This window comes from Balaenoptera borealis (genome assembly GCF_965194805.1).
Source record: "Balaenoptera borealis genome assembly, chromosome: 20".
In the NCBI taxonomy this organism is placed as follows: domain Eukaryota; kingdom Metazoa; phylum Chordata; class Mammalia; order Artiodactyla; family Balaenopteridae; genus Balaenoptera; species Balaenoptera borealis.
In genome coordinates this window covers 40,635,505-40,662,510 of record NC_138879.1, presented here as the reverse complement: position 1 = coordinate 40,662,510, position 27,006 = coordinate 40,635,505, and the positions used below count along the sequence as shown (strand labels likewise).

At 38.2% G+C, this 27,006-nt stretch overlaps 2 protein-coding genes and 1 long non-coding RNA gene across 7 annotated transcripts in view; 1 reads left to right on the top strand and 2 right to left on the bottom strand.

Moving 5' to 3' along the window:
- Nucleotides 1-27,006, bottom strand: part of HEATR9 (HEAT repeat containing 9) — a 324,842-nt gene that overhangs the window by 20,708 nt on the left and 277,128 nt on the right. The gene's annotated exons all lie outside the window — the stretch shown is intronic.
- SLFN11 (schlafen family member 11) lies at nt 748-26,642 on the bottom strand. Of its 2 annotated transcripts, XM_082373943.1 has the most exons (7): nt 25,131-25,161; nt 15,355-20,533; nt 14,061-15,124; nt 13,015-13,143; nt 4,037-4,760; nt 1,586-3,372; nt 748-1,539 (listed from the first exon to the last, which is right to left on the bottom strand). In XM_082373943.1, exons 3-6 carry the CDS (start codon nt 15,121-15,123, stop codon nt 2,589-2,591), a joined length of 2,700 nt encoding a protein of 899 aa, XP_082230069.1. In that variant the 5' UTR covers nt 15,124; nt 15,355-20,533; nt 25,131-25,161; the 3' UTR covers nt 748-1,539; nt 1,586-2,588. The 2 variants fall into 2 exon arrangements, with proteins under 2 accessions (XP_082230069.1, XP_082230068.1); XM_082373942.1 differs by lacking the exon at nt 15,355-20,533 and having other exon boundaries at nt 25,131-26,642.
- LOC309619146 overlaps nt 23,026-27,006 on the top strand; it is a 30,416-nt gene continuing 26,435 nt past the window's right edge. For all 4 annotated transcript variants that reach the window (XR_014238774.1, XR_014238775.1, XR_014238776.1 and 1 more), the window contains exon 1: nt 23,026-23,926. This is a non-coding gene — a long non-coding RNA (uncharacterized lncRNA). The remainder of the gene's footprint in view (nt 23,927-27,006) is intronic.

The following is a 27,006-nucleotide window of genomic DNA, read 5'->3' as shown; positions in this document are numbered from 1 at the left end:
GCAATTAATATTTTATCCTATTTGAAATGACCCATGAATTCTCTTCTTTCAACTTTATTTTCAAGTTACCAAAATCTAGAGAGACTACTTTAAATAGACATTCCCAAAACATAATTATTTCTATAGAGTTTACCTAAAAGCTATTTTTTCTCCTTTATTCTTAGAGATCACATAAGATTAAAGTTCCAGAGAGCCCAGGTAGATCATTTATATCTCAAAGGCACAAGAGAAATACCAATTCCTTCTAGAAAGATAGCTTAGCTCATTTGATACAATATGCTCATTTGATTCAATAGCAGAGCCGTTGGAGGCCATTATTCTCCAGATCTCTTGGGAGCCCCCATTCAGCAAGGACAGCCACCTCAGGATCACCCCTGCAACTTTCGGGCCCCACACGCTGGTGGACGGCCCCTGCAACTTTCCATTCCCCATCCTGTATTTTCCGACATCTTGGCGCTCATGGGAGTTTCCTCGGTCTCCTGGCTGGCTCCACCAATTATTGGGCTGCTCCCCGCAGGCCTACAATGCCTGTGCTTGTCCAGCTTCAAGACTGAAGAAAGAGCCCAGGGTCAGCAACAGACACATCAATGGTTTAATGGATGTGGGAGCTTACACGTCTGAAGCAAGGTCCTGGAGCAACACCCCACCCTGTGCGGTGGACGGCGGCAGGACATGGTGGCAGTCTTCGCTCCAGAATTAGACTTCTAAAGAATTACTTTCACAGACATTGCAACTCAAGTCCAGGGATCTTACAAAACCAATTTATTAGAAACAACATTTACAAGGATAACTGTTTGGTGCAGAGTTGTATCTGATTTAATGTAGTCGGAAAGAAAGAACATTTTTTCCCCTTATTTTGCTGATATATTTTATTTTGCTGAAGTTAGAAGAGCCTACGGTTTCAAGGCAAGAGGCTGGTATTCCATGAGTAAACACAGATAGGAGAAAGACAGGCAGAAAAATTCACAACTTGTAATATGGAGGAAATCAGTAGACTAGGATTACTAATATGTGGAATATTATGTAATGTTTAAATTTCCATTAGTTATACAAATATTTTATTGTTATTTTTTAGATTAGAAACATTTTTTAAATGTTTTGTATAAACAGAAAAATAAGTCATTGTATTAGCATTATTAAGTGATAACAATGATGTGTTTTAGTTCAAAGAATAATTCTGTGACTATATTAGTCTGCTCAGGCTGCAATAACAGAATACCACAGACAGGGTGGCTTAAGCAACAGAAATATATTTCACATAGTTCTAGATGCTGGGAAGTCCAAAATCATGGTGTTAGTAGGATTAATTTCATTCTGAGGCTTCTTCTCTTGGCTTGGAGGTGGCCGCCATCTCTCTGTGCTCACATGACCTTTTGTTTATGTGTGCACAGAGAGAGGGACAGAGAGAGCTCTTGGGTGTCTCTTCTCATAAGGACTCTAATCCTATGAGATCAAGGCCCCATCCTATGACTTCATTTAGCTGTAACTACTTCCTTACAAATCTACAAAAACAGCCACACTAAACGTTAGGGCTTCAACCTTACAAATCTACAAAAACAGCCACACTAAACGTTAGGGCTTCAACCTATGAATTTCGGGGGGACACAAACATTCAGTCCATAACTGTAGCCCACCAAAATATAAAAGTAAAGCGGAAAAATACAGTTCAAGAATGTACTTGACTTAAAATTTAGGTTGATATGTTATAGAACAATACGTAGAGCTGAGTTGAGAAGTTGATCTGTAAAGACTGTATCTTTCCTAGCTCTGTTTACTTAATGGCCTATGTGTATCTTTAGAACCAGATTTTGGTTCCTAATGCTATCTCTCACTGAAAGCCAGAGAAAACGGCTTTATTTTTGTTTTCTAATGGCCTATAATTTCTCAGTAAAGTGACAATTAATGCTTACTATCACAATTAAAGCTTGATCTGGGTTATTCTGAGGGCAAAAAAAAAAAAATGGAGATTACAGTTTTAAAGGATTAAATAATTGTATCAGTGCTCTCTGTTCTGTCAAAATTGTTAAGGCCCACTTGGTCACAGTTTGAATTATCTTGGGAATCTCCCAAGTCCTGGATCAATATAGCAAAGAGAAATGTCAAGAATTCAGGAACCAAAAATTCTGCTTCTGGTATGGCCAAGGTAGTTTCTACTAGGCCACCCTTCTGCAGATAAATATAAACCCTGGACAAATTCTAAAAAACAAAAAATTGCACTGTGGAGGTCCAGACTTAGAAGAAAGAATGGCCACAGGACGAGTGTATTGTTTTTATGGTTTTTAACCGCAGGGTGGGTCATAGTCTGTGCTGTGCAGGGTGGTTAAAGCTCCTTCAGAAAACCACTATCATTCTGGCTGGAAGAATCGGGGACAGAGTTTGGGACAATAGCTGCTGAAAGGGGGTAGGGGAGGAATCCCTGAAAGGAGACAGCCAGAGAGGGAAAGTTCCAAATTCTGTGTGTCAGCTCTGCCCAAATCTCTAGCTGACCTATGAACAGAAAAGAGAAGTTTCTCCCAATACCAAGCAGATTGTCACCTATGGACATTTACATAGTAATCGCTTCATCTTGTTTTGGTTTGGAATTCTTCCTAAACGTCACGGAGCCACAGAATATGTAGCTGTTGATTTGCTCTGGATGCCAGACAGACAAGAATGTTGTATAAGATAGCTGGCTCAACTGTCTTTGGATGGATCCCAAACACGATGTTCCTTTCCAGGCCAGAGAATCTTCGGACACTGTCCAACACAATGTGATCACCTGACATGTCACTTGCATCGGTGAAGCGCACTACCTTTATCTTCCTCATCGCTCTCAAGAGCTCCTGCTTGTAATACTCCACATCTTTTGCGGTGCTAACAAGCACAGCGACATCCTTGGGAGAATAGCCCCTTTCAAAGAGAAGCTTGCAAGTGTCTGCCACATGTGTCACTATTTTATTCAGAGTCAAGTTGTCCTCAATATTTAAGGTTCCCTGAACACCCTGAGCCCAATCAGCTTCAAGAAGCATCTGCAGAGACGCAGGGGGGATGTTAGGTGGAGGATTTTTTCTGACCTCCTGCAATACACGTTGTAAGTATTCGGCTATTTGATATGCATTGCGGACCACTCTGGTGAGCTCTTCCCTTGGATACTGGGCTGAGAGAGCAGGGAGGCCGCTGCACTCCACGTGGTTGGTCTGAAAGTAGTCTAGAAAGATCCAGAGAATTCCTGGGCAATCCTTGTCTCTCTGAGTGATGGTTTTCGCCTTGCCATACCAGTCCCCATCTTCATTGCGGAAATTCTGAGCTTCATCGATGATGATGTGTTGAATCTTTTGAAAGTCATCTTTCATGAAGGTTTTCCGGGTCACTGCATGGCAGATTTTTTTGTCACTGTAAAAATTAAAAAGACACATTCAGGTTTTCTCTGAGTCAATAAAGGAGGAAAATTACTCTTTCATACTCCTATGAACACGATACTGTTGTCACAATCATTTTACCATCTTACTCTCAAGGAACAAGGCGATTCACGGACTTCCCTGGTGGCGCAGTGGTTAAGAATCCACCTGCCAATACAGGGGACACGGGTTCGATCACTGGTCCAGGAAGAACCCACATGCCACGGAGCAACTAAGCCCGTGCGCCACAACTACTAAGCCTGCGTGCTGCAACTACTGAAGGCTGGGCACCCTAGAGCCCGAGCGCTGCAACAAGAGAAGCCACAGCAGGGAGAAGCCTGAGCACCTCAACGAAGAGTAGCCCCCACTGGCCGCAACTAGAGAAAGCCTGTGTGCAGCAATGAAGACCCAGTGCAGCCAAAAATAAATTAATTAATTGAAAAAAAAATTAAAAATAATTAATAATTTAAAAAAGGAACAAGGTGATTCGGAGGGAATTTAGACTGCAACTCATTTGCTGACAGTAAGATCCAACTGCTTGGGACTTCCCCGGCCATCCAGTGGTTAGGACTGGGTGTTTTCTATGCCATGGCCCTGGGTTCAATCCCCATAAGCCGTGGGGCACGGCCAAAAGAAAAACAGAAGATCCAACTGCTTACCTGATAAATTTCCTCAGAGGCTGGTTCTCACAAATGTAGAGAATTTCATTTGCCTCACAGTGAAACATATTCCTGATCTTCTCCATGATCTTCACGGCCATGATCGTCTTCCCTGAGCCAGGTAAGCCATGGATAAACAACTCTTTGTTCTTGCGGAGGTTTTTTGAGAAGATCTCATACTGCTTGGCTGTGAGCAGATTCAAAACCTCACAGCCAAGCTGGTCACTCAAGAAAGATCTGAAGCCAAGCAAGACAATCACGAGGGACTGCAGCAGCTCTTCCATTTGCTGAGTGTTTGCAAAGTAATAGGACCTTGGGTAATCAATCAGGGATGCCGCACCCTCTGAGGACTCTGCATTGCTCTCAGGACGCAGGTGGAGGACCTTGGAAATGACACACAGATTTCCAGAGTAGCCCCCCATGTTCACCAGCTTCTGCTTCAGAGTGAAGGCGGTGCTGGTGCAATAGGACTGCTCATCTGCATCCTGCTCCCTGAGAATGGTGTAGAGAATGGGGGGACTGTCCCATGCTATCAGCAGAGCATCACAGATGACTGCTTGCTTCTCTTCCAAGTTCAGGTCCACAGCCCAGCTTCTAGAAAGGATTAAAATTCCCTGGGAGAATGGATATATTTGCCTATTTATTAATTCCTCCAAACCTTCATTCTGTGAAGACAGCTCCTTCCAGAGGGATTTGGGAGTATATTTCAGACGTCCCGGTAGCACTAGATATGGAAAGAATTATAAATTTAGTGGCAAAAATCACACTTATTTTAATGATTAATTGTAATTAATCAAAATTACTATACTTATACTTAATTATAATTAATTTTTATTAATTATGATGTTACTTATTTTTGTATACATTCTTTTGCCAATATTATTATATTACAGTGAAGGAAAAGAAGCCTTGAAAAGTCTGGCACACTTCATCTAAGCCTATGTGCTTATTACGTTTATGACCTTGGAAAATTCCTTAACCTCTCTAAGACTCTGTTCCCTCATCTGTAAAACAAACAAAAATCCACATTTACAAAAATAGCACATCTCTTACGGTGAGGAATAAATGAAATAGCATAAAGGTATCTGCTCGTTGTAGCTGCTTGAGAAATGTTAGTTCTCTTTCCCTTCCTACTCTTAAAGCACCTGAATCTCAAAATGTCCCTTAACAGTCCCCATTGATGGAGGTAGGAAGAGCCCTCCCAGGAAGAAGGTGCTCATTAAATATCTGTGGAGAAGATGGAGCTATGAAAACTTTACTAGGAGGGACCTCTGTGCAGCCCTCCACTGGGAGATCCTAAGATTAGACCCTGAGATAACTCTCCTGAAGCATCACTCACTTACACATCTATGTAATAATGCATCTATCACAAGAGTCTAGCCTTTGTCATGAAGGAGCAAGGAACAATGTTGTGACATGAGAATAAACTTGCACTGTAGGGTTTTAAACTTATGTCAATGATCATTTGTTCCAAAGGGAGGGAAAAAATGAAGAGATTGTTGTCATCCTGTTGTGGTGGTGTCAGATCACACACCAGAATCTGGATCTGTAGGGTTAATTTCCAGTGAAATTACCCATATTTCATTGGTAGTTGTTTATTGTTCCTTGTGGTGGTGTTCTCACACTTGTACCAGGTGTTTGCACAACTTGATTTTGCCTGCAACCTGGATGATGGTGAGTAGGAGATGGACTCTATTATGAGACACATCCAGATTTTGGAGATGTTAAAAGGCTGGGGAAACATGCATCTTGGGATGGAAGGAATAGGGTAATATAAGGATATGTTTAAAATGCAGCTTTAGAAACCCAAGGAAGTATAAAACAAAAAAGTATAAAATAAGAAGACACATCATTTATACCAGGGAGTTTGCACACATCTATGGTTCTCACAATTCTGCAAGGCAGATATACTTACTGTTCTCTTTTTCATATGAGTAAATGGGAACTCAAACCGGTCAAGTGCCTTGCCTATGGTCACACCACTGGGAAATGGCAGAGCCAGCGTCTGGACCCAGTGCTGTCTCAGACACCAGACCCTCTGTTGTCTCTACTGTGGCCTTGCAAGCCACACAGACTACCCCTGCCTGCTAAACGGACAATGTCACTAAAGCATTTGATGTTCATAGCAAATATGTTTTGCCTCATCGTCAAATAGGTCTTATTTCTCTTTAATTATATAATGGGACATGCTTCCTAAGGAAATTATGTGAAGACAAGAAGTGTCCCTTTCATTTCTTTGATATTCCACATGGCACTTAACCAATTATAGGGGCCAGACTAGGTGTCAATAAATGTCCACCACTCCACGTGCACCAGAGTAGTTACCACTCTCCATGTGACTTGGGGCCTCTGTGCCTTTGTGTAGGCGTGCCCTGAGACTTGAATGCCCTCTTCTACTTTTGTCACCTGATAGATTCCTCTCATTTCTTCTAGAACTCCCATGTCTGTTCTCTCCTCAGAGTTCCCACAGAACTTTGTATCCATACTAGGCACTAATCTCTTCATGGATCTAGGGAAATCTTTTTGTGTGTGTGTGTATGTGGTTTTTAAAAAAATATTTTATATTGGAGTATAGTTGATTAACAATGTTGTGTTAGTTTCAGGTGTACGGCAAAGTGATTCAGTTATACATATACATGTATCTATTCTTTTTCGAAATCTTTTCCCATTTAGATTACAGCATATTGAGCAGAGTTCCCTGTGCTATACAGTAGGTTATCTAGGGAAATCTTTAAAAACAGAGCACTGAAGTGTCCAGACTGATGGTTTTCCAACTACAGGAAATCAGGTGAGGACTCCTAACAGTTTAGGACATCAGGATGAAGGTCGCTGGGGGTTGGTTGAATCTGATCTACTACTCTAACCCCTGACTTTCTCTAGAACCCATCACTCCAGGTATAGACAAAATTTCTTTTTCAGACAGTCATTGCAGTTTTTTCAAAAGAAAGATTTACAGTGTTTAATCTGAAGCTAAACTATTGTCAATCAATAGTAATAATTAATGTAATGAGGACATCCCTATTCTTAGTATTTGGAGTCCAGTTGCAAAACCAAAACCGAACTGATTAGTTACCACTGTGAGAGCTCAGAATCTAATGATAGCGGTCTCTGAAAATGAAAATTTGCTTCAAAAAATGGTTTTAATTAGGCAATACAGTCCCATAGTCCAAATACCAAAACTTTCCTCTTTCTATTCACTCCATTTCCTCCCTTCCCAAGCCCATCCTACTCCTCTAACACAGACCCTTTTTTTTTTTCAGTTTCTCAGCTAGTCTTCCAAAACTTCTTTGTGCAAATACAAGCAAATATTTCCCCCTTTCTTACACAATAGGTAGCAAACTGTCCAGATCTTTCCATATCAGTACATAAAGAACTTGCTTATTTTTTCCCACAGTTGTCTAACAGGCCATCTTATGGATGTGACATATGTCCCTGTTGATGGGTTCTTGAGTGTTTCCCCCCAACCTTTTGCTATTATGAGAATATTACAATGAGTAACCTTGTATATTTTGTATGCATGCAGGTATATATAAAGAATAAAGTCCTAGCAGTGGGATTACTGGGTAAAAGGGTAAATGCATTTGTAATTCTGATAGATATTACCAAGTTGTCCTCCAATGGAGTTGTACCAATATGCACTCCTGCCAGTAATGTACGAGAGGCTTGTTTCCCCATAGCACAGCATATAAAAGATGTCAGATTTTTTTATTTTTCACAATCCAATAGATAAAAATGATAGCTTGTTTTAATTTGCAAGTCTCTTATTTTGATTAATATTAAGCATATTTTCAAATGTTTGAAAGCCATTTGAATTTTATTTGCTCTGCACTGATTTTGTTGATTTTTCTTTTTAATTAATTTTTAATTGTTTCTATTTTTGGCTGTGTTGGGTCTTCGTTACTGTGCGCGGGCTTTCTCTAGTTGTGGCGAGCGGGGGCTACTCTTCATTGTGGTGCGCGGGCTTCTCATTGCGATGGATTCTCTTGTTGCAGAGCATGGGCTCTAGGCGAGCGGGCTTCAGTAGTTGTGGCACGTGGGCTCAGTAGCGCGCAGGCTTAGCTGCTCCGCGGCATGTGGCATCTTCCCCGGCCAGGGATCGAACCCCTGTCCCCTGCATTGGCAGGCGGATTCTTAACCATTGCACCACCAGGGAAGCCCCGTTGATTTTTCTTTTAAGTTGTCCTTTATCCTTATCAACTTTTGGAAGCTGTTTATATTGATATATTAGAGACATTGGCCCTTTGTTTGTAATATGAGTTGCAAATATTTTTCCTAGCTGGTCAATGGACCTTTGGCTTTCTACTTAGTTGCTTTAGCCATGCACAATGCTTATCTTTTAATGTAATCATATATATCAGTCTACTTTCACAGCTTTTGGATTTTGAATCTTGACTTTTCTAATCCTCATGCCAAAAGTATAAAGGCGTTTACAAATGTCTTCTTCTAGAACACTTATGGCTTTAATTTTTTTAAAATTCTTGATCGATTTAGAGCTTATGTTGGTATGTCATAAAGCGTGAATCCATCTTTTTTAAAATAAATTGCCACCCAGTTTTCCCAATATCTCTTTATTGAAACATCTTTTCTTCTCCACTTGAGAGGCCAATTCCATCACGAACTAAATTCTGATGTGTTTGCAACTATTTCTGGACCTTCTATCCTGTACCCTTGATCTAATTATATGCCAATACAACTCTATTTTTATTTGAGGCTTTATAATGATTTAATATCTGGATAGCCTTTCTTTTTGCTCTTCTTTTTCAGGTTTTTATTTCCTGGCTCTTCTTGCTTGTTTATTTTTCCACTGGAACTTTAGGATAAGACTGTTTAGATTAAGTTAATCTCTTTGGTTTTTTTTATTGATATCTCATTAAGTTTATAAAATAACTTAGAGAAAACTGACAGCTTTCTTCCTTTCAAGAACATGACATGTGTTTCCATTTTATCCTTCTTCTGTGTCCTTCAATATTGTTTAAAAATTTTTCTCAGATCAGTTTATCTTAGATATTTTAAATTTTTGTTGCTATAGAAAATTGGGTATTTTCTTTGATTTGTTTGTTACAGCAGGATAATGAATTTTGCATATTAATTTTGACATATGCTTCATATAGTTCTATTAATAAATTATTTATATTCAATCTGAATTCTTTTATTGTTTATAGTGTTTTTCATTAGGCTCTCTTGAATATAGTCCTATCTTCTTCAATTTTTATCCCTCTAATTTCTTTCTCTTATCTAATTGCATTGGCTAATTAATATTGCACAAAAGTTGTAGCAGTGCGATGATGGTTTTGTTCCCAAATTTAATAGAATGCCTCTAATATCTCCCAATTAACATAATGGTCTTTCGGGGATATTGATAGATATAGATATATAGGTATAAGTATAATGTTAAAGAAGTATCTAGGGCTTCCTTGGTGGCACAGTGGTTAAGAATCCGCCTGCCAATGCAGGGCACATGGGTTCAAGCCCTGGTCCGGGAAGATCCCACATGCCGTGGAGCAACTAAGCCCATGCTTAGTTGCCACAACTACTGAGCCCGTGTGCCACAACTACTGAAGCCCGCACACCTAGCGCCCTTGCTCCGCAACAAGAGAAGCCACCGCCATGAGAACCCTGCGCACCGCAATGAAGAGTAGCCCCCGCTCGCCACAACTACAGAAAGCCTGTGCGCAGCAACAAAGACCCAACGCAGCCAAAAAGAAAATTTATTAAAAAATAAAATTTAATTTAAAAACTAAATCTTTAGGAGGTGGGCCTAAATGTAAGACTGGACACTTAGAGGAAAACATTGGAAGAACACTCTTTGACATAAATCACAGCAAGATCTTTTTTGATCCACCTCCTAGAGTAATGGAAATAAAAACAAAAATAAACAAATGGGACCTAATGAAACTTCAAAGCTTTTGCACAGCAAAGGAAACCATAAACAAGACCAAAAGACAACCCTCAGAATGGGAGAAAATATTTGCAAATGAATCAACGGACAAAGGATTAATCTCCAAAATATGTTAACAGCTCATTCAGCTCAATATTAAAGAAACAAACAACCCAATCCAAAAATGGGCAGAAGAGCTAAATAGACATTTCTCCAAAGAAGACATACAGATGGCCAAGAAGCACATGAAAAGCTGCTCAACATCACTAATTATTAGAGAAATGCAGATGAAAACTACAATGAGGTATCACCTCACACCAGTTAGAATGGAAATCATCAGAAAATCTACAAACAACAAATGCTGGAGAGGGTGTGGAGAAAAGGGAACCCTCTTGCACTGTTGGTGGGAATGTAAATTGATACAGCCACTATGGAGAACAGTATGGAGGTTCCTTAAAAAACTAAAAATAGAATTACCATATGACCCAGCAATCCCACTACTGGGCATATACCCAGAGAAAACCATAATTCAAAAAGACACATGCACCCCGATGTTCACTGCAGCACTATTTACAATAGCCAGGTCATGGAAGCAACCTAAATGCCCATCGACAGACGAATGGATAAAGAAGATGTGGTACATATATACAATGGAATATTACTCAGCCATAAAAAGGAACGAAATTGAGTCATTTGTTGAGACGTGAATGGATCTAGAGACTGTCATACAGAGTGAAGTAAGTCAGAAAGAGAAAAACGAATATTGTATATTAACGCATGTATGTGGAACCTAGAAAAATGGTACAGATGAACTGGTTTGCAGGGCAGAAGTTGAGACACAGATGTAGAGAACAAACATATGGACACCAAGGGGGGAAAGCCGTGGGGGGGTGGGGATGGTGGTGTGCTGAATTGGGCGATTGGGATTGACATGTATACACTGATGTGTATAAAATTGATGACTAATAAGAACCTGCTGTATAAAAAAATAAAATTAAATTAAAAATTAAAAAAAAAACAAAAAACAAAAAACTAGTACTAAACTTTCTTTGGGTTATTTGTACGGAAATATGTTAATATAAATGTTTCAGACATTACATGAAATTCCTAAAAATCTTATATGTTCTGTTATAATGTTATAAGTCATAATTCTAGTTATTACTTTAAAATGTGTATCTCAGAAATAACTAAATTTCTTTGTCAATTGCATTATTATGAACTTTCATCAAATCATTAACCGTGGTCATTTTAAAGTCTTTTGTCATTTACAGACAGTTCTGGGTGTACTCTGATGCTTTTGCAAAAATGTTCCTATAAAAGGGTTTCATCTTCAAGGAATTCATGGAAAAAACTCTGACAAGTACAGGTTTCTGGTAACTGACTATACTGCTGAACTGAATGAATAAGCATTTTCATAACTCTAATGGAAAACTGATGAATTCATAAAAGTACTAACAAAAGATCAAGGTAAAAAAAATTAATTACATGGGACTGAGTGAACTGATGAGGATGATTATAATTTTTGTGACTTTGAATAAAAAAAATGTTAAAAAAAATAATTTAAAAAATCTTTAAAGTATGGGTTCGTATTTTATGGAGTCTTTTAAAAATCAAAATCTATATTAATGTTTTTCAAAACTTTTTCAGTATATTAGAAGACAATCATAAAATTTTTCTGCATAAATGTATAGAAATGATGGATTATAGTAATAACTCTCTTAATGTTCATCCATCCTTTCATTCTTAGAGTTCTGTCTTTGCGTCTTCATTCACAAGTAAGATTAGTCTGAATTTTTCTTTTTTATGCTATCTCTGTCAAGTTTTGCAATTACTGTTACTCCCATTTTAAAAATAACCTGGGAATTTTCATTCTTTTTCTATGGCTCTGGAAAAGTTTAAATAGTGTTGGAAGTGTCTATTCCTCAAATGTTTGGTACAATTCCTGGAAAATTAATTTTTTTATACCAGAATAATAGGTTATCACTCTATGAGGATAAAGCCCAGTATTTTGTTTTTAGATATAATTTATTCCATGATAATAAGCTCTACTAAAACAGAGTTTACTGAGTTTAGAGAATAATTACCAATGTTTACGTTTACTCTTGGATCTAATACTGTTTATTGTGGACAGTTTTTAAAATATAAATTTGATATGCAAGCGAATGCAAAGACCTCAGTTAGGTAAGGTGAAAAATAAAATCTTAAATTGAACAGTCATTATTTATTAACTTATGGTCCTCAATAGACATTTACACATATATAGGACGTTTATGCATCAGATTCTAGTGCCAGATAAGCCACTGATTTACTTCATAGAGTTGATCAAGTGGTTCTTCCTCTCCAGAAGTGTAGAAAGAGGACAACAATGGACTCTTAGCTAAAGCCTGTCATGGTGGGAGCCAGGGATGAGAGCAGAGGACAGGCACTGTCCTTGGTTCTGAAACGTGATTTCGCGCTTTTACACGACTGTTTCTCCTAAACCCAAAACATGTTCATGGATGTTGTAATTGATCTTCATTTTATTTGTTTTGTGTTCCATCTTGATATAAAACTTTATTCTTGTTTCATATAAAACTTTATTCTTGTTTCATATTTTTCCTGCACTCCTCTGGAAAATTCGGCAGAGGAGGGCAATTGTTTGCTCCTAGTGCAATGTATGCCTCTAGTTCAACTAGATAAAAAGTTTCCAATATGGATGAGTGTCAGAATCCTGTGAGTAGCTTGAAAAAATACACATTATAAGGTGCTACCTTCAGGTATTCTAATTTATGAAGTCTGGAGTGGGGAAGCAGGTATCTGTACTTTTTAAAGTAACCAGAAATACTGATGATCAGTCCTATTTGAGAACTACAAGACCGAAAGGTCTTTAAGGGCAGCAATGTTCCTCGATTCTGTATGTGGTATTGCCTCAGCTAATGAGGTCAGTGAGGGTTCATTTCTAAACTACTTATCATCAATATGCTTGTAGCATTACCACCTTGCACACATAGGTTTTGCAGAGCGTACTTTCAGGACCTTAAGTAACAAACATAACAGTTTATCTCCCCTTATCCTAACATAGAAACTGGCTGGTGTCAAGTAGGCAAACCATAGTTACTACCTGGAAATAAAAGTCGCTGGAGATCCTTCTTATGTTCCAGGCCTTTCTTGGAGTACACTGGTCTGCTAAGAGGAGGCCCGCTAGACAGACTCAGCTGAGATTCAAAGTCTTTGCACAACCATGTAAAATCTTAACAAAGAAGGGAAATTCATGTTATTCTGACATGTTAGTTCATCTCTTTACCACTGAAAAAGACCTTATGAGTGGGTGTATTATATGACTGTCTAGGTATGACTTGAGACATAATGGCAAGATAACACCCCATTCACACTGTATGGACAAGTGCCTTCATTGCATATGAAAGTTGCCAAATCCATCATAAAAGAGATGTTATTTGGAAGTTTGAATGTGTTTCCCATTCAATATGTCTCCACCCTCTGTTTCTGGATATCGTTTTGTTTGAATTTCTTTTATAGTACATAGCACATTCTTTTAGTACACCTATCTATGCATATATCTGTGGTGTAAATATTCCCACCATGGACAATTTTAAGCTACCAATATGATGTCACTAAATGCAGAGTGAAGACATGCACCGTAACACACCATTTTATAGTATTTCCATCATACAGATACAGTAGATGTAAATAACCTCACGCGTATAGATAATCTTAAAATGTAGTAAATCATTAGGTTTTGTATTTATTAAATTTGTTTTAAATACAATTTATTGAACTGTAAATTTATAAAACTTAATTTTTAGCAATGACTGTTTAACAACTGGCTCAAAACATTCCTGAAAAGTTAACAAATGCCTCTCGAGCCAGTAAGAGCCAGTTCCAATACACCACTGCAAGGCAATCATCCCCAGACAATTTTCTTTTCATCTGATGTGGGAAATTGCCTTTTATAAGATACTTCATTTGGGCTTCTCATCACCCAACAAAATTTTCTCATGTATGGAAAGTAGGATACTTGAAGATTCAAAAAACACAGAATTTAGTGTGTGTGAGAAGTTCAAAGTCATAGGAAACAGAGGGAAACCTTTTTAATATACAGGTTCCAAAGAGGTAGAAAGGACAGGGAGGGAGTTTTCTCCATCTTACCTGGATCTGTGTCCATCACCATGCCTACCCATTCCTGAGTTGCCAGTTTGCAAATATCCTTGTCCTTCACCATCCAGGAACAGGGAGCTTCTGAGAAAAGTGCACCACAGAATGGCTTCACTCCGATCACACAGACATAGCCATATAGCTCTCCCTCAGCTAACACATCCAAGATTTTGACTGTGAAATCTATCTGGCATTGAGACTGGCAAAAATGGACACAAGGTAATTTGTATATTGCATTTTCTATTTTCTTTTTCAAAGAATCACGGTCAACCTTTTCTTTAGCACATCCCAGAACTTTCTTACTCCTGTCATCCACTCCAATACAAAGATAGCCTCCTTCAGTGTTTGCAAATGCAGAGATGTACATTGGAATTCTGTTTTTCACATATTCTTGAATGTGTTTTGTAGAGAACTGCTTAAACTCTATGAATTGAGACTCGGGAAAAGGCACGATTTCACCGTATTCAAGCTGGTCTTTTTGGAAAACTAGGTAAGTAGGATCCGAGTTACAGAGGTCTTGATGTATAAGCTTGACAACTTTACCAAAAGGTTCTTTCCCCAAGATTTTTGCATTTATTTTCTTGGTTTTCAGGAACCTGAATGCCTCTCTTGAATCCATGGGAAGCACAGAAGTGCCAGATCTACAGTATAACGATGAACTCAGGCTGCAAATGCGGGGCTTAAAGGAACTGTCTTCAGGGAAAGTGTCACTGCTCCAAGACTTAACAAAAATGTAATAACACCTCCCTTGTTGCTTAGTCTTGAAGAAAGCCTGCAAATTTGAAGACAGAATAAGTGTTCTCAAAGACTCTTCTAAATCCAGTCCCATCTCCACAGGATGCTCATCGTTGTTTGCCATTTCCAGCTGAATCACTCCTCCTCCTGAGTTTAATAAAGCACATGCAGCTTTTATAACTTTTGCCTTCTCTTGCTCTCTCTGAATTTTCTGCAGCTTCTTTCTGTTTCTTTCACCAAGAGTTACTTTTCCTACATTGATGACCAAGTCTGGGTAAGATGATTCTACCACCAAAGATGAATTATGTTCCTCCATGTTCATTCTGCAATTGAAACCATTAAAATACATATCTCATGTTGATGAAGAAGTAGATTGCATAGTACACAAAAGTGCATTTTTAAATATATTTTAAAATATTTATTGAGTTCTTGCTAAGTGCTGGGGGCTGGAAATTAAGTGGTAAATAAAAAATAAGCATAGCCCTGACTCTCAGAGCTTACAGTCTGGACAGAAACATTGAATAGAGTAATTGCAGTAATGTGTGATACATACCCTGAAAGGAAGCACCAAACAGCAACAATCAACCTAATATGAACAGGGAAGCATTCCTGGAGGAAAGGGCATTTAAACTAAGATCTGAATTAGCCATGTTAAGGAATTTGAGGTTAGGAGGGGTTTTTGCATTACAATCAGAGTGAAAAGTATGTAGGAAGGCCTGAAATCATCAAAGGGAATAGTGTATTGGAGTGGTAGAGAGATGTTCAGTCTGGCCAGACCTTAATAGTGACAGAGGACCTACATTGTTGGTGGGAATGTGAATTGGTGCAGCCACTATGGAGAACAGTATGGAGGTTCTTCAAAAAACTAAAACTAGAGTTGCCATATGATCCTGCAATCCCACTCCTGGGCATATATCTGGAGAAAACTATAATTTGAAAATATACGTGCACCCCAATGTTCATTGCAGCACTATTTACAATAGCCGAGATATGGAAACAACCTAAATGTCCATCGACAGATGAATGGGTAAAGAAGATGTGGTACACATATTCAATGGAGTACTACTCAGCCATAAAACAGAATGAAATAATGCCATTTGCAGCAACATGGGTGGACCTAGAGATTATCATACTAAGTGAAGTAAGTCAGACAGAGAAGGACAAATACTGTATGATATCACTTATATGTGGAATCTAAAATATGACACAAATGAACTTACCTACAAAACAGAAACCAACTCACAGACATAGAGAACAGAATTGTGGTTGCCGGGGAGGGGCGGGGGGGATGGATTGGGAGTTGGGGATTAGTAGATGCAAACTATTATGTATGTAATGGGTAAACAACAAGGTCCTACTGTATAGCACAGGGAACTATATTCAATATCCTGTGATAAACCATAATGGAAAAGAACATGAAAAAGAATGTGTATATATATATATATGTATAACTGAATCACTTTGCTGTGCAGTAGAAATTAACACAACATTGTAAATCAACTATACTTCAATAAAATAAATTTTAAAAAAAAGTTTACACTGAGCTAAAAAAAAAAAAAAGAGTGACAGAGGATGGGAAGTGGTGAAAGAGGAGACTTGAAAGTTAGAAAAGGGCTGCTGCTTACAACAGTGGAAAGCCAAAGAAGGATTTTAAGGAAGGGAGTGACATGAACACATAGACATTTTATTATTTTATTTATTTATTTATTTGGCTGCCTTGGGTCTTTAGTTGTGGCATGCAGGATCTTTTGCTGTGGCATGGGCTCTTTGTTGTGGCACATGGGCTTCTCTCTAGTTGTGGCATGCAGGTTTTCTCTCTCTGGTCACGGCGCGCGTGGTCCAGAGTGTGTGGTCTCTGTAGTTTTTGGCACGTGGGCTCTCTCACTGGGGCACGCAAGCTCAGTAATGGCACGCGGGCTTAGTTGCCCAGCGGCATGTGGGATCTTAGTTCCCTGACCAGGGATCGAACCCGCGTCACCTGCATTGGAAGGTGGATTCTCTACCACTGGACCAACAGGGAAGTCCCGAGACATTTTAAAAGACACATTAATGATGAAGAACAGATCCATGGTTGCCAAGGGTTATGGGGAGGGAAGGGTGTGACTACAAAGGGATAACACAAAGGAGTTTGTTGGGGTGATGAAACTGTTCTGTTTCCTGATTGTGGTTGTAATTATATGAATCCATTCACGTGTTAAAACTCATAGAGCTGCACACCAAAAAAGTTAATTTTTTTGCATGATAAATTATTAAGGGGGGGCACATTATTAATTACAGGTGGAGAACTAGTTAGAGAGGAGCAAACCAGTAGGGAGTGTTTTGCAGTAATCCGGGTGAGAGATGATGGTAGCCTGGGCCACAGTAGGGGCCATGGGAATGAAGAGATGTGAGTATATCTGAGAGACATTTAGAAAATAAAATTAACATGACTCTGTATTGAACAGATAGAGATCAGGAGAAAGGAGTAAAATTTAGTAAGTGGGTTTTGGCTTGGGCAACTGGGTGGTTAGTGGTACCACTTATTGGCAAAAGATCAATGATTATTGAAGGTGGGTGATTGATAAATGGAGATTCACTCTCCTATTCTCTCCTTCTATTTTTGTGCATATTTGAAAAGTTTCCATAATAAGAAGTTTTAAAATTGACTTCATCTATTAACTGGGTGGTGGACATATTGGTGTTCATTATATTGCTCTCTATATTTTTCTGTAAGTTTGAAATTATTCATGACATAAAAAAGAAAACTTTTGCCTCCAAAAAATTTTTAAAGGTGAGTAGGGCATATGAATTTAGATTATTAGTAAGAAAATGGTTGAACTTTTGGATTATGCATTCTTAGGTGGATAGGGTGGAAAACAAAGATGGCCAGGGCAGAAGGTGGATCTGAGAAATGGGGAAAAAGAAGGATCAGTGGAAAAAAATACTTGTATTTGGGAGTGATTGAGCAAATCAATAAAACTCAACAGTACCATAGTGAGGAGAGGGCTCTTAAAACTCTTAGCGTTGTGTTGCAACCTACAGTCATTTTTCTCTCTTGCTTGATTATATACTGAAGCATGCCATCGAAGCATTTCATTTATTAACTTTTTAGCACAGGAAACATTCAATGAGCATTCACCATGGGCACACTAACTGCTGTGAGAGACACAAAGAATCTGACTGCTGGAGATGTATGGTTTAGGGTGCATCAGATTACCATGATATGGCTTAAACAATATGCGGAGAAAAATCCATAGCCCTAATCCCTATATTGGTAAGAGAGAAAAATTTAAACAGAGTGACTTGCATCAACATTGAAAGAACTTAGAAAAAGAACCAGATCGCAGAGGAACACAAAAGAACAGGAATAATAGATGGAAGGGCAGAAGGAAGTTGGAAAATTAAAAAGCAATTATTTGATTAATTAACAAGATTGAGAGTTTTGTTTTTGTTTGTTTTGCTTTTTGCTTATTTGGTTTTTGTTTTTAGACAAGCCACTAGCATCTTTATTATTTATTTATTTTAAATTTTATTGGAGTATAGTTGATTAACAATGTTGTGTTAGTTTCAGGTGTACAGCAAAGTGATTCAGTTATACATATACATATATTCACTCTTTTTCAGATTCTTTTCCCATATAGTTTATTACAGAATACTGAGCAGAGTTCCCTGTGCTATACAGTAGGTCCTGGTTGATTATCTATTTTATATATAGTAGTGTATGTATGTTAATCCCAAGGTCCTAGCATTTTTATTATTTAAAAAGAACTCTGCACAAACAAAAGGGTTAGATAGGGGAAACTCTTCAGGACCTAGGGCTTGATAAATAGCTCTCAGAGGATACCCAAAGCACAATCTGTAAAAGAAAAACAATCATTAAACTGGACTTCATCAAAAATTTAAAACTTTTGCCTTGTGAAACCTCCTGTTAAGGAAATGAAAAGACAAGCTACAGACTGGGAGAATATATTTGCAAATCACATACCTGACAAATATCCCAAATCTAGAATATATAAAGAACTCTAAAATTCAGCAAACTAGGACTAGAGGGAAACTTCCTCAACTTGATAAAGAACATTTATTTAAAAGATCTATAGCTAACATCACACTTAATGGTGAGAAACTAGATACTTTCCCACTTAGATCAGGAACAAGGCAAGCATATCCCCTCTGACCACTCTTATTCAACATAGTACTGGAAGTCCTAGTTAATGCATTAAGACAAGAAAAGGAAATAAGAGGTTTACAGACTGGGAAGGGAAAAGTACAGCTGTCTGCATTCACAGATGACATGATTATCCCTGTGGGCAATTCCAAAGAATCAACCAAAAAAAAACCACAGAAAAACAAAAAAAAACCCTTGGAACTAATTAGCAATTATAGCAAGGTTGCAGAATACATGATTAGTATACGAAAGTCAATTGCTTTTTTATATACCAGCAATGAACAACTGGAATTTGAAATTTAAAACATAATGTCACTTACATTAGAACAACAACAACAACAAAGAAATGACATATTTACGTATAAATCTAATAAGACATATACAAGTTCTATATGAGGAAAATGACAAAACTCTGTTGAAGGAAATCAAAGGAGAGCTAAAGAAATGAAGAGATAGTCCATGTGAATGGATAAGAAGATTCAATATTGTCAAGAAATCAGTTCTTCCCAATTTGATCAATAGACTCAGTGCAATTCAAATCAAAATCCCAGCAATTATTTTGTGACTATCAACAAACTGATTCTAAGGTTTACATGGAAAGGCAAAAGACCCAGAAGAGCCAACACAATATTGAAAGAACAAAGTCAGAAGACTGACAAAACCAACTTCAAGACTTACTATAAAGTTGTAGTGGTAAAGACAGTGTGATGTTGATGAAACAGATCAGTGGAACAGATAAGAGAGTCCAGAAATAGACTCACACAAATATATTCAACTGATCTTTGACAAAGGGGAAAAGGCAATTCAATGGATAAAGGAGAGTCCTGTCAACAAATGGTGCAGAAAAAAATGGACATCTACATGCAGAACTATGAATCTAGATACAGACCTATACCTTTGACAAAAATTAACTCAAATGGATAACAGACCCAAATGTAAAATGCAAACCCATAAAACTTCTAGAAGATGACATAGGAGGCAATCTAGGTGACCTTAGGTTTGGTAATTAGTGACTTTTTAGATACAACCCCAAAAGCATGATTCATGAAAAGAACTGATACGTTGGACTTCATTAAAATTATAAACTTCTGCTCTGCAAAAGACATTGAAGAAAATGATAAGGTACGTCACAGGCTGGGAGAAAATTTCTTTAAAACATATATCTAATAAAGGATTGGTATCCAAAATATACAAAGAACTCTTAAAACTCAACAATAAAACACACAACCCAATTTTTTAAATGGGTAAAATATCTGAACAGACACCTCACCAAAGAAGATATACAGATGGGAGAGTCCCCTGGTCATCCAGTGGTTAGGAATCCTCGCTTTCACTGCTATGGGCCTGGGTTCGATCCCTGGTTGGGGAACTAAGATCCTGCAAGCCATACTCGCGGCCAGAAAAAAAAAAAGAAGATACACAGATGGCAAAGGAGTATGTGAAAAGATGTCCACATCATATGTCATTGGGGAATTGCAAATTAAAACAACAATGAGCTACCACAGCATACCTATTAAAATGGCTAAAATCCAAAACACAACACCAAAAGTTGATGAGGATGTGGAGCAACAGGAACTCTCATTCATTGCTGGTGGGAATGAAAAATGGTACAGTCACTTTGGAAGACAGTTTAGTTGCGTCTTACAAAATTAAACATATTGTTACCATATGATCTGGCAATTGTGTTCCTTGGTATTTACCCAAAAGAGTTGAATATCTATGTCCACAAAAACCTGCACATGAATGTTTATAGTAGCTTTGCTCATGACTACCAAAATTCAGAAGCAACCGAGATGTTTTTCAACAGGTGAATGGGTAAACAATGTGTGCAAGGAGACAAGAACAGTCATTTTAGCACTGTTTGTAACACCAAGTTTTGGAAATAGCCTAACTGTCCATCAATAATGAAATAAGGAAATGAAACGTGGTAATGTTTACTGAAAGGAATATTGTGAGCCACTTGAAGAGAATAAACGAAAACACACACACAATGACATAGGTATCAGAAACAAAATGTAGAGTTAAAAAACCAAGTTGCAGAAATATACATATAAAACAATTTAAATAAGCTAAAAATGCACACAGCAATATTACATATTATTCCTGGATGTGTGTGTGTGTAAACCAGTGTGTTAAAAATAGTGTAAAAGATATACAGTAAACTCAGAATGTTGGTTGCTTCTGAGAAAAGGAGAGAAAAATGAAACTGGAAATAGAAGGCAAAGAGACCCTCAAATTTATCTATAATATTTTAGTTATTGAATTTTTTAAAAGCTTAAAGTAACTATGGCAAGATGCCAGCAGTTGTCAATTTGAGGTAATGAAGTAACAAAAATTGGGGATAACAAAAGAAGAGTTTTTTAGATTTGTTCTTTGTGCTTATTTAAGTTTATTATTATTGCTATTATTAAACACACACACACACACACACACACACACACACAGACCCAAACTGGGTTTAGCCCAGAATACAAGATTAGACAATACAAGAAAAACCATTAATTAATAAAAAAGTCACAGGAACATTAATAGAAAGTCAAAATTATCTCAATAACTACAAACATTTGTTTGGTAATATATATTTACAAAGTATTCTAGAGAAGCATTATTTAAGATGAGTAGCAAGAAGGTATAGAGAAGCATTATTTAAGAAGAGTAGCAGGGAGGTATTTTAATCTTAGTTTTAAGGCAACATCACACACACATACACACACACACACACACCCCTGAGTCTTTAATCTTGGAGTCTTTTTTCTTCACGAAATTCTTGGATTTTTATTTATTTTTGACTTGGCGTATAGTTGTTTCACAATGTTGTGTTAGTTTCTACCGTAAAGCGAAGTGAATCAGCCATATGTATACATACATCCCGTCTTTTTTGGATTTCCTTTTCATTTAGGTCTCCACAGAGCACTATGTAGAGTTCCCTGTGCTATACAGCAGGTTCTCATTAGTTATCTATTTTATACATATTAGTGTATAATCTTAGAGTCTTAAGGTAACATCTCACACACACACACACACTAGTGTATAATCTTAGAGTCTTAAGGTAACATCACTCACACACACACACACACACACACACACACACACACACAGAGTCCCGCTCTCCCGCGCTCAAGTCGCACACACGAGACCTTCTCGCCCGCGCTCACTGCTCGCACTTGCGCTCTCCTGCCCTTCGGCTCTGCGCCTGCGCCCTGCACCTCCTCCAGCTGGCGCTTTGGTTTCATTTTTCCTGCTTCCCGGCCACCAACCCGGCGGGTTTCTTGAGCGCGCAGGTTGGGAAATAATAGTCTAAGAAGGGAAGCAGAGCCTCTGCGTGTGGGCCCAAGGGGAAGAATGGAATGCGGAAGGGTTATGAGCCCCCGGGGCTGAGAAAATTGCAATCCACAAACAAACAAAGAATCAGACCCTGGACAGAGAAGACCCACAACCTCAGACCTGGCTCTGTCTGCCCCAGGCATTATGCTATCTTGTATTTCAAAGATGAAGACTCAAACCAGAGAAGTTATGACCTGCTCAGGATTAGATGACCTCCTCTGCCTTATTTCTTTTCCCCACATCAGTGCTGTTAAGTATAGTCTCTAGTAGTTTGTCCTCATTTAATTTGGGTCTAAAAAATCATCTTACATCTATGGCTGCAGTAATAAAAGCATATTTATGTTGTAAAAATGAGTATGGCAATTGATGTCTAGAAAATACCCAGAATATCTGTAGGTGTTGCCTGTGTCTAGTAAAATACGTATCTATTATCACAGATGATTTTTTTCCTATTATAGAGTGGTAAATATTTCTCAACCATCCACTTGCTGAATTATTCATAATTTTACATTCATTTGTGCCCTATCTCCAAAAAGATTAGAAGAAGCAACTTGTTAAAGTTGGGAAGTTGCTGTACAGTATAAACTAATACACTATTGTAAAGCAACTATACTCCAATAAAAATTAAAAAAAAAAAAGATTATTCACAATAGCCAAGATGTGGAAACAACCTAACTGTCCATGAGTAGATAAAGAAAATGTGGCGTGTATATATGATGGAATATTACTCAACCATAAAAGGAAGGAAATATTGCCGTTTGTGACAACATGGATGGACCTTGAGGGTATTATGCTAAGTGAAATAAGTCAGACAGAAAGACAAATGCTGTATGATCTTACTTATATGTGGAATCTTAAAAAATGACAATAAACTGAACTCATAGAACAGATCGGTGGTTGCCAGAAGTGAGGGGAGAGAGGGTGAAATGTGTTAAGGTGGTCAAAAGGTACAAACTTCCAGTTATAAATAAGTCCTGGGATATAATGCACAGCATGGTGACTACAGTTAAGAATACTTTACTGTATATTTGAAAGTTGCTAAAAGAGTATATCTTAAAAGTTCTCATCATAAGAAAAAAAGGTACCTATGTGTGGTCACAGATGTTAACTAAACTTTTTGTAGTAATCACTTTGCAATATATACATATATCAATCATTGTGCTGTATACCTTAAAGTAATACAGTGTTACATGTCAGTTATATCTCAGTAATAATAATAAAAAGACTTAGAGAACTTTCTATTAAAAAAATAAATAAAAAATAAAGTTGGGCAAGTTACTTTACAGTGCTTTAATAAATGTTGGTAAACAAAATAACTAAATGAATTTTTGACACACTTGCAAAAAATAACCTGGAAAATCCAACTAGGTCAGAGCTTCCGGGTCAATATATTTTAAATTTTTTTTCTGAAAATGAAAGTGTATACATTATGAAAAACAAGAAAACCCTTTCCGTAGAGATCAACCAATTGGGTACCTGACAAAAAATCCTGACAGTCACCCCTTCCCGCCAAGACTCTAGCTCCTCCCTGTCCCATCTGAAAGTTTGTTTCCAGATAGTTCGTTGATCAGTCTACCTTATAACTCTCTACAGCACTGTCTCAGACCTCTGTCAGGTTGTCTGGCTGGAATCCTGCATCCCTGGCCTCAGCTAGCAGGTGAGTCCCATCTAAGGGCCAGTTCTCCTGTCTATTTCACTTAAGAAAAATGTGGGCATAACAGGTCCACCTCAGCCTCTCTTGCCTAAAGTAGATATATCTGGAAGGGTCTCTAGCCGCAGGGTGGATTTTTATCTTAGGGTTCTGTGGTCGGTTTTTCAGCCCATCTTTTCTGTTGAACAGGCATGGCTCGGGTCTCTCCAGGTAGTCTCTGCCTACCTTGGGAATTAGAAGATTCCTTAGGGTCTGGGTGCTGAAGAGAAAACACCTGAGTCCTGACCTGTTCCGGTGTCCGCAGCTTAACAAAAAGCAAGCCCAGGAGAAATTTTTATTTCCTTAAGAAAGGAAACGAGAATTTTCCCGCCTTTTTAAATTTTTGGTTTCCTGAAACCAAAGGTAAACGTGCTCCTGTCTTTTAGGTTTCAGTTTCTCAGAAAACTAATTAGAAGGCACTTGCCTCTTAGTGGCTGCCTTTCCAGCCTCAAGGGGGAGGGGGGGGAAGCTGAATATTGCCTGTCTATCAATAGAAATTTGTCCTTTTAATAAGTAGGTGAAAAGCAAGTTAGTTCTGGCTTGAAACTTTAAACTTCTTGGAGAACAATGCTACGGAAAAACCTGTTTGGATACACATCAAACTATTATTAAGGATTTCACCCTGGGGAGTGGAATTGGAAAGGAAGATGGAAAGGGGAGGAGGAATTGTTATTTTGTACAATATGCCTGTATTACTCGAGAAATGTTTAATGCAATAAGGAAAAGAAAGCAGTGCTAGAGTCAGATAGGTAATTAAGCAGTGCATCTCGTTGACTTTCTTAATTTTTCTGGTAGCCTCTATAAGCCCAACAGTTGCAGTTGAATCCTGTTGAAACTACTGCTGGGTTTCCTGTTATTGATTTGACTGCTAATACTGTTAGTATTGTTTTGATTAAGTTTCTTCTACTTACTACTTTGATCTGCAGCTTCCCTCTACAGCCTACACAAATCACAGTGCCCTGGAGCTCTTTTTTGGTTTCTTTTGGGTAGCCATCCTTATAGATTGCAAAAATTGTTACAGTCTGGACTTAGCAATCATTTTTAATATTGAGAAAAGGTGTCGTGCACCAAAGGGAATTGACTGGCCCTTCTGGTTCTTATTATGATTGCGAGACACCCTTCAGCAATAACCATCAGGAACCTTTGAAAAAAATAAAGGGTTATTACTTACAGGATCTGGAAATACGCAGCAGACCTGGGGCCACAGCACGGTTGCCGGTAGAGAGAAAAAGAGAACATGCTGGCCTGGGGTTTCGCTTTCTCTGGGGTGGAGGATGGGAGGGTAGAGTTTGGCGGACTCCCTATTGGTGAACTCGAAACATAAGGGCGGGAGTGTAAAACACAGGAAGAAATAAAAAAACAAAAACCGAAAAACAGCGACCCACGGCGCTCCAGTGGTTGGGACTCAGTGTTTTCACTGCCAAGGGCTTGGGTTCAATCCCTGGTCAGGAACTAAGATCCCACAAGCCGTGCGACCAAAAAAGACAAAACACAAAAAAAGTCCAGCAACGCTGGAAATTATGAAGTTATGAAATCAACCAAGCTCTCAAAAACAAAAGAGCCGCCTCGTTGCCGGGAGGTGGCTGGCAATGTGTTTAATCAAGATAGCCATCTTTGAAATGAGTTAAGGAAAGAAAAAAAGTCAACTATCAGGTTCTACACTACAGCCAAATAATTCGTTCCCAATCTTGGCTGCTCATCAGAGCCTTTCAGCACACTTTTTAAAAATGCAGATTCTAAAATTTTTTTAAAATAAAAATAAACACAATTTTTTTAAAAGAGAGAAAAAAACAAACAAAAAAAGGAGATTCTCAGGCTTCTCCCCAGACACGATGCAGCAAACAATGAATCTGTATTTTTAAGATTCCCAGGTGAGGGGCTTCCCTAGTGGCGCAGTGGTTGAGAATCTGCCTGCCAATGCAGGGGACCGGGGTTCGAGCCCTGGTCCGGGAAGATCCCACATGCCGCGGAGCAACTAGGCCTGTGGGCCACAACTACTAAGCCTGCGCGTCTGGAGCCTGTGCTCCGCAACAAGAGAGGCCGCGATAGTGAGAGGCCCGTGCCCCCGCTTGCCGCAACTAGAGAAAGCCCTCGCACAGAAACGAAGACCCAACACAGCCAAAAATAAAAATTAATTAATTAATTAATTTAAAAAAAGAATGAGTAGAGGCTTCTTACTTCAACTCTACCATGCTGTAAAAAAAAAAAAAAGATTCCGAGGTGATTCTATGGTCAGCCAGATTCGGGAACTACTGGACTTCCATATTTCCTGTCTCCCATTGTTACAATCTCTCAGCTCACTATTCACGGTGAATTGTCCTAGAAATTACTAGTATTACAGACTGCCACACAAATCCAGTTTGTACCAAATCTGGTTCTAATACGGCGAGCATTATCACTTCATGAGCATTATCACTTCATGACGTTGCCTACGTGCGGCAAACAAAGCAGGTAATTATCTGATTGCAAAAAAGCAATACATCCCACAAATTACCCCAGAGACACAGCATTTTTAAAAAAAATTATACTTGAGACGTGTCCAGTGAGAAAAACTCAGCAGGGTCCAGGGGATGTCTTTTTTTTTTTTTTTAATAATTAACAATTGGATTTATTGCCATTTCCTCACATTTTTCTCTTATCTCTCTACAAGGTATCTTGGTTTATATCAGAAATGAAAATCAAAGAAGTACATATTATATTATAAATAGTACATTATTAATAGTGTACATTTTTTTAATGTCTGAAACATTTATATTAACATATTTCCATACATATTTCCATACAAATACAAATATAAGATTTTTAGAAATTTCATGTAATGTCTGAAACATTTATATTAACATATTTCCATACAAATAACCCAATGAAAGTTTAGTATTAGTTGTTTTGTTTGTTTGTTTTTTTATACTGCAGGTTCTTATTAGGCATCAATTTTATACACATCAGTGTATGCATGTCAATCCCAATCGCCCAGTTCAGCACACCACCATCCCCACCCCACCGCAGTTTTCCCCCCTTGGTGTCCATATGTCCATTCTCTACATCTG

Excerpts from the sequence above, each read along its gene's own strand:
- SLFN11 (XM_082373942.1), bottom strand. The coding sequence starts at position 25,198 with ATGTTCTCTTTTTCTCTCTACCGGCAACCGTGCTGTGGCCCCAGGTCT. Across the intron at positions 15,125-25,130 it reads GCTGCGTATTTCCAGATCCT|AATGAACATGGAGGAACATA; the intron begins GTAAGTAATAAC and ends TTTCAATTGCAG. Across the intron at positions 4,761-13,014 it reads CCAGCGACTTTTATTTCCAG|TGCTACCGGGACGTCTGAAA; the intron begins GTAGTAACTATG and ends TTCCATATCTAG.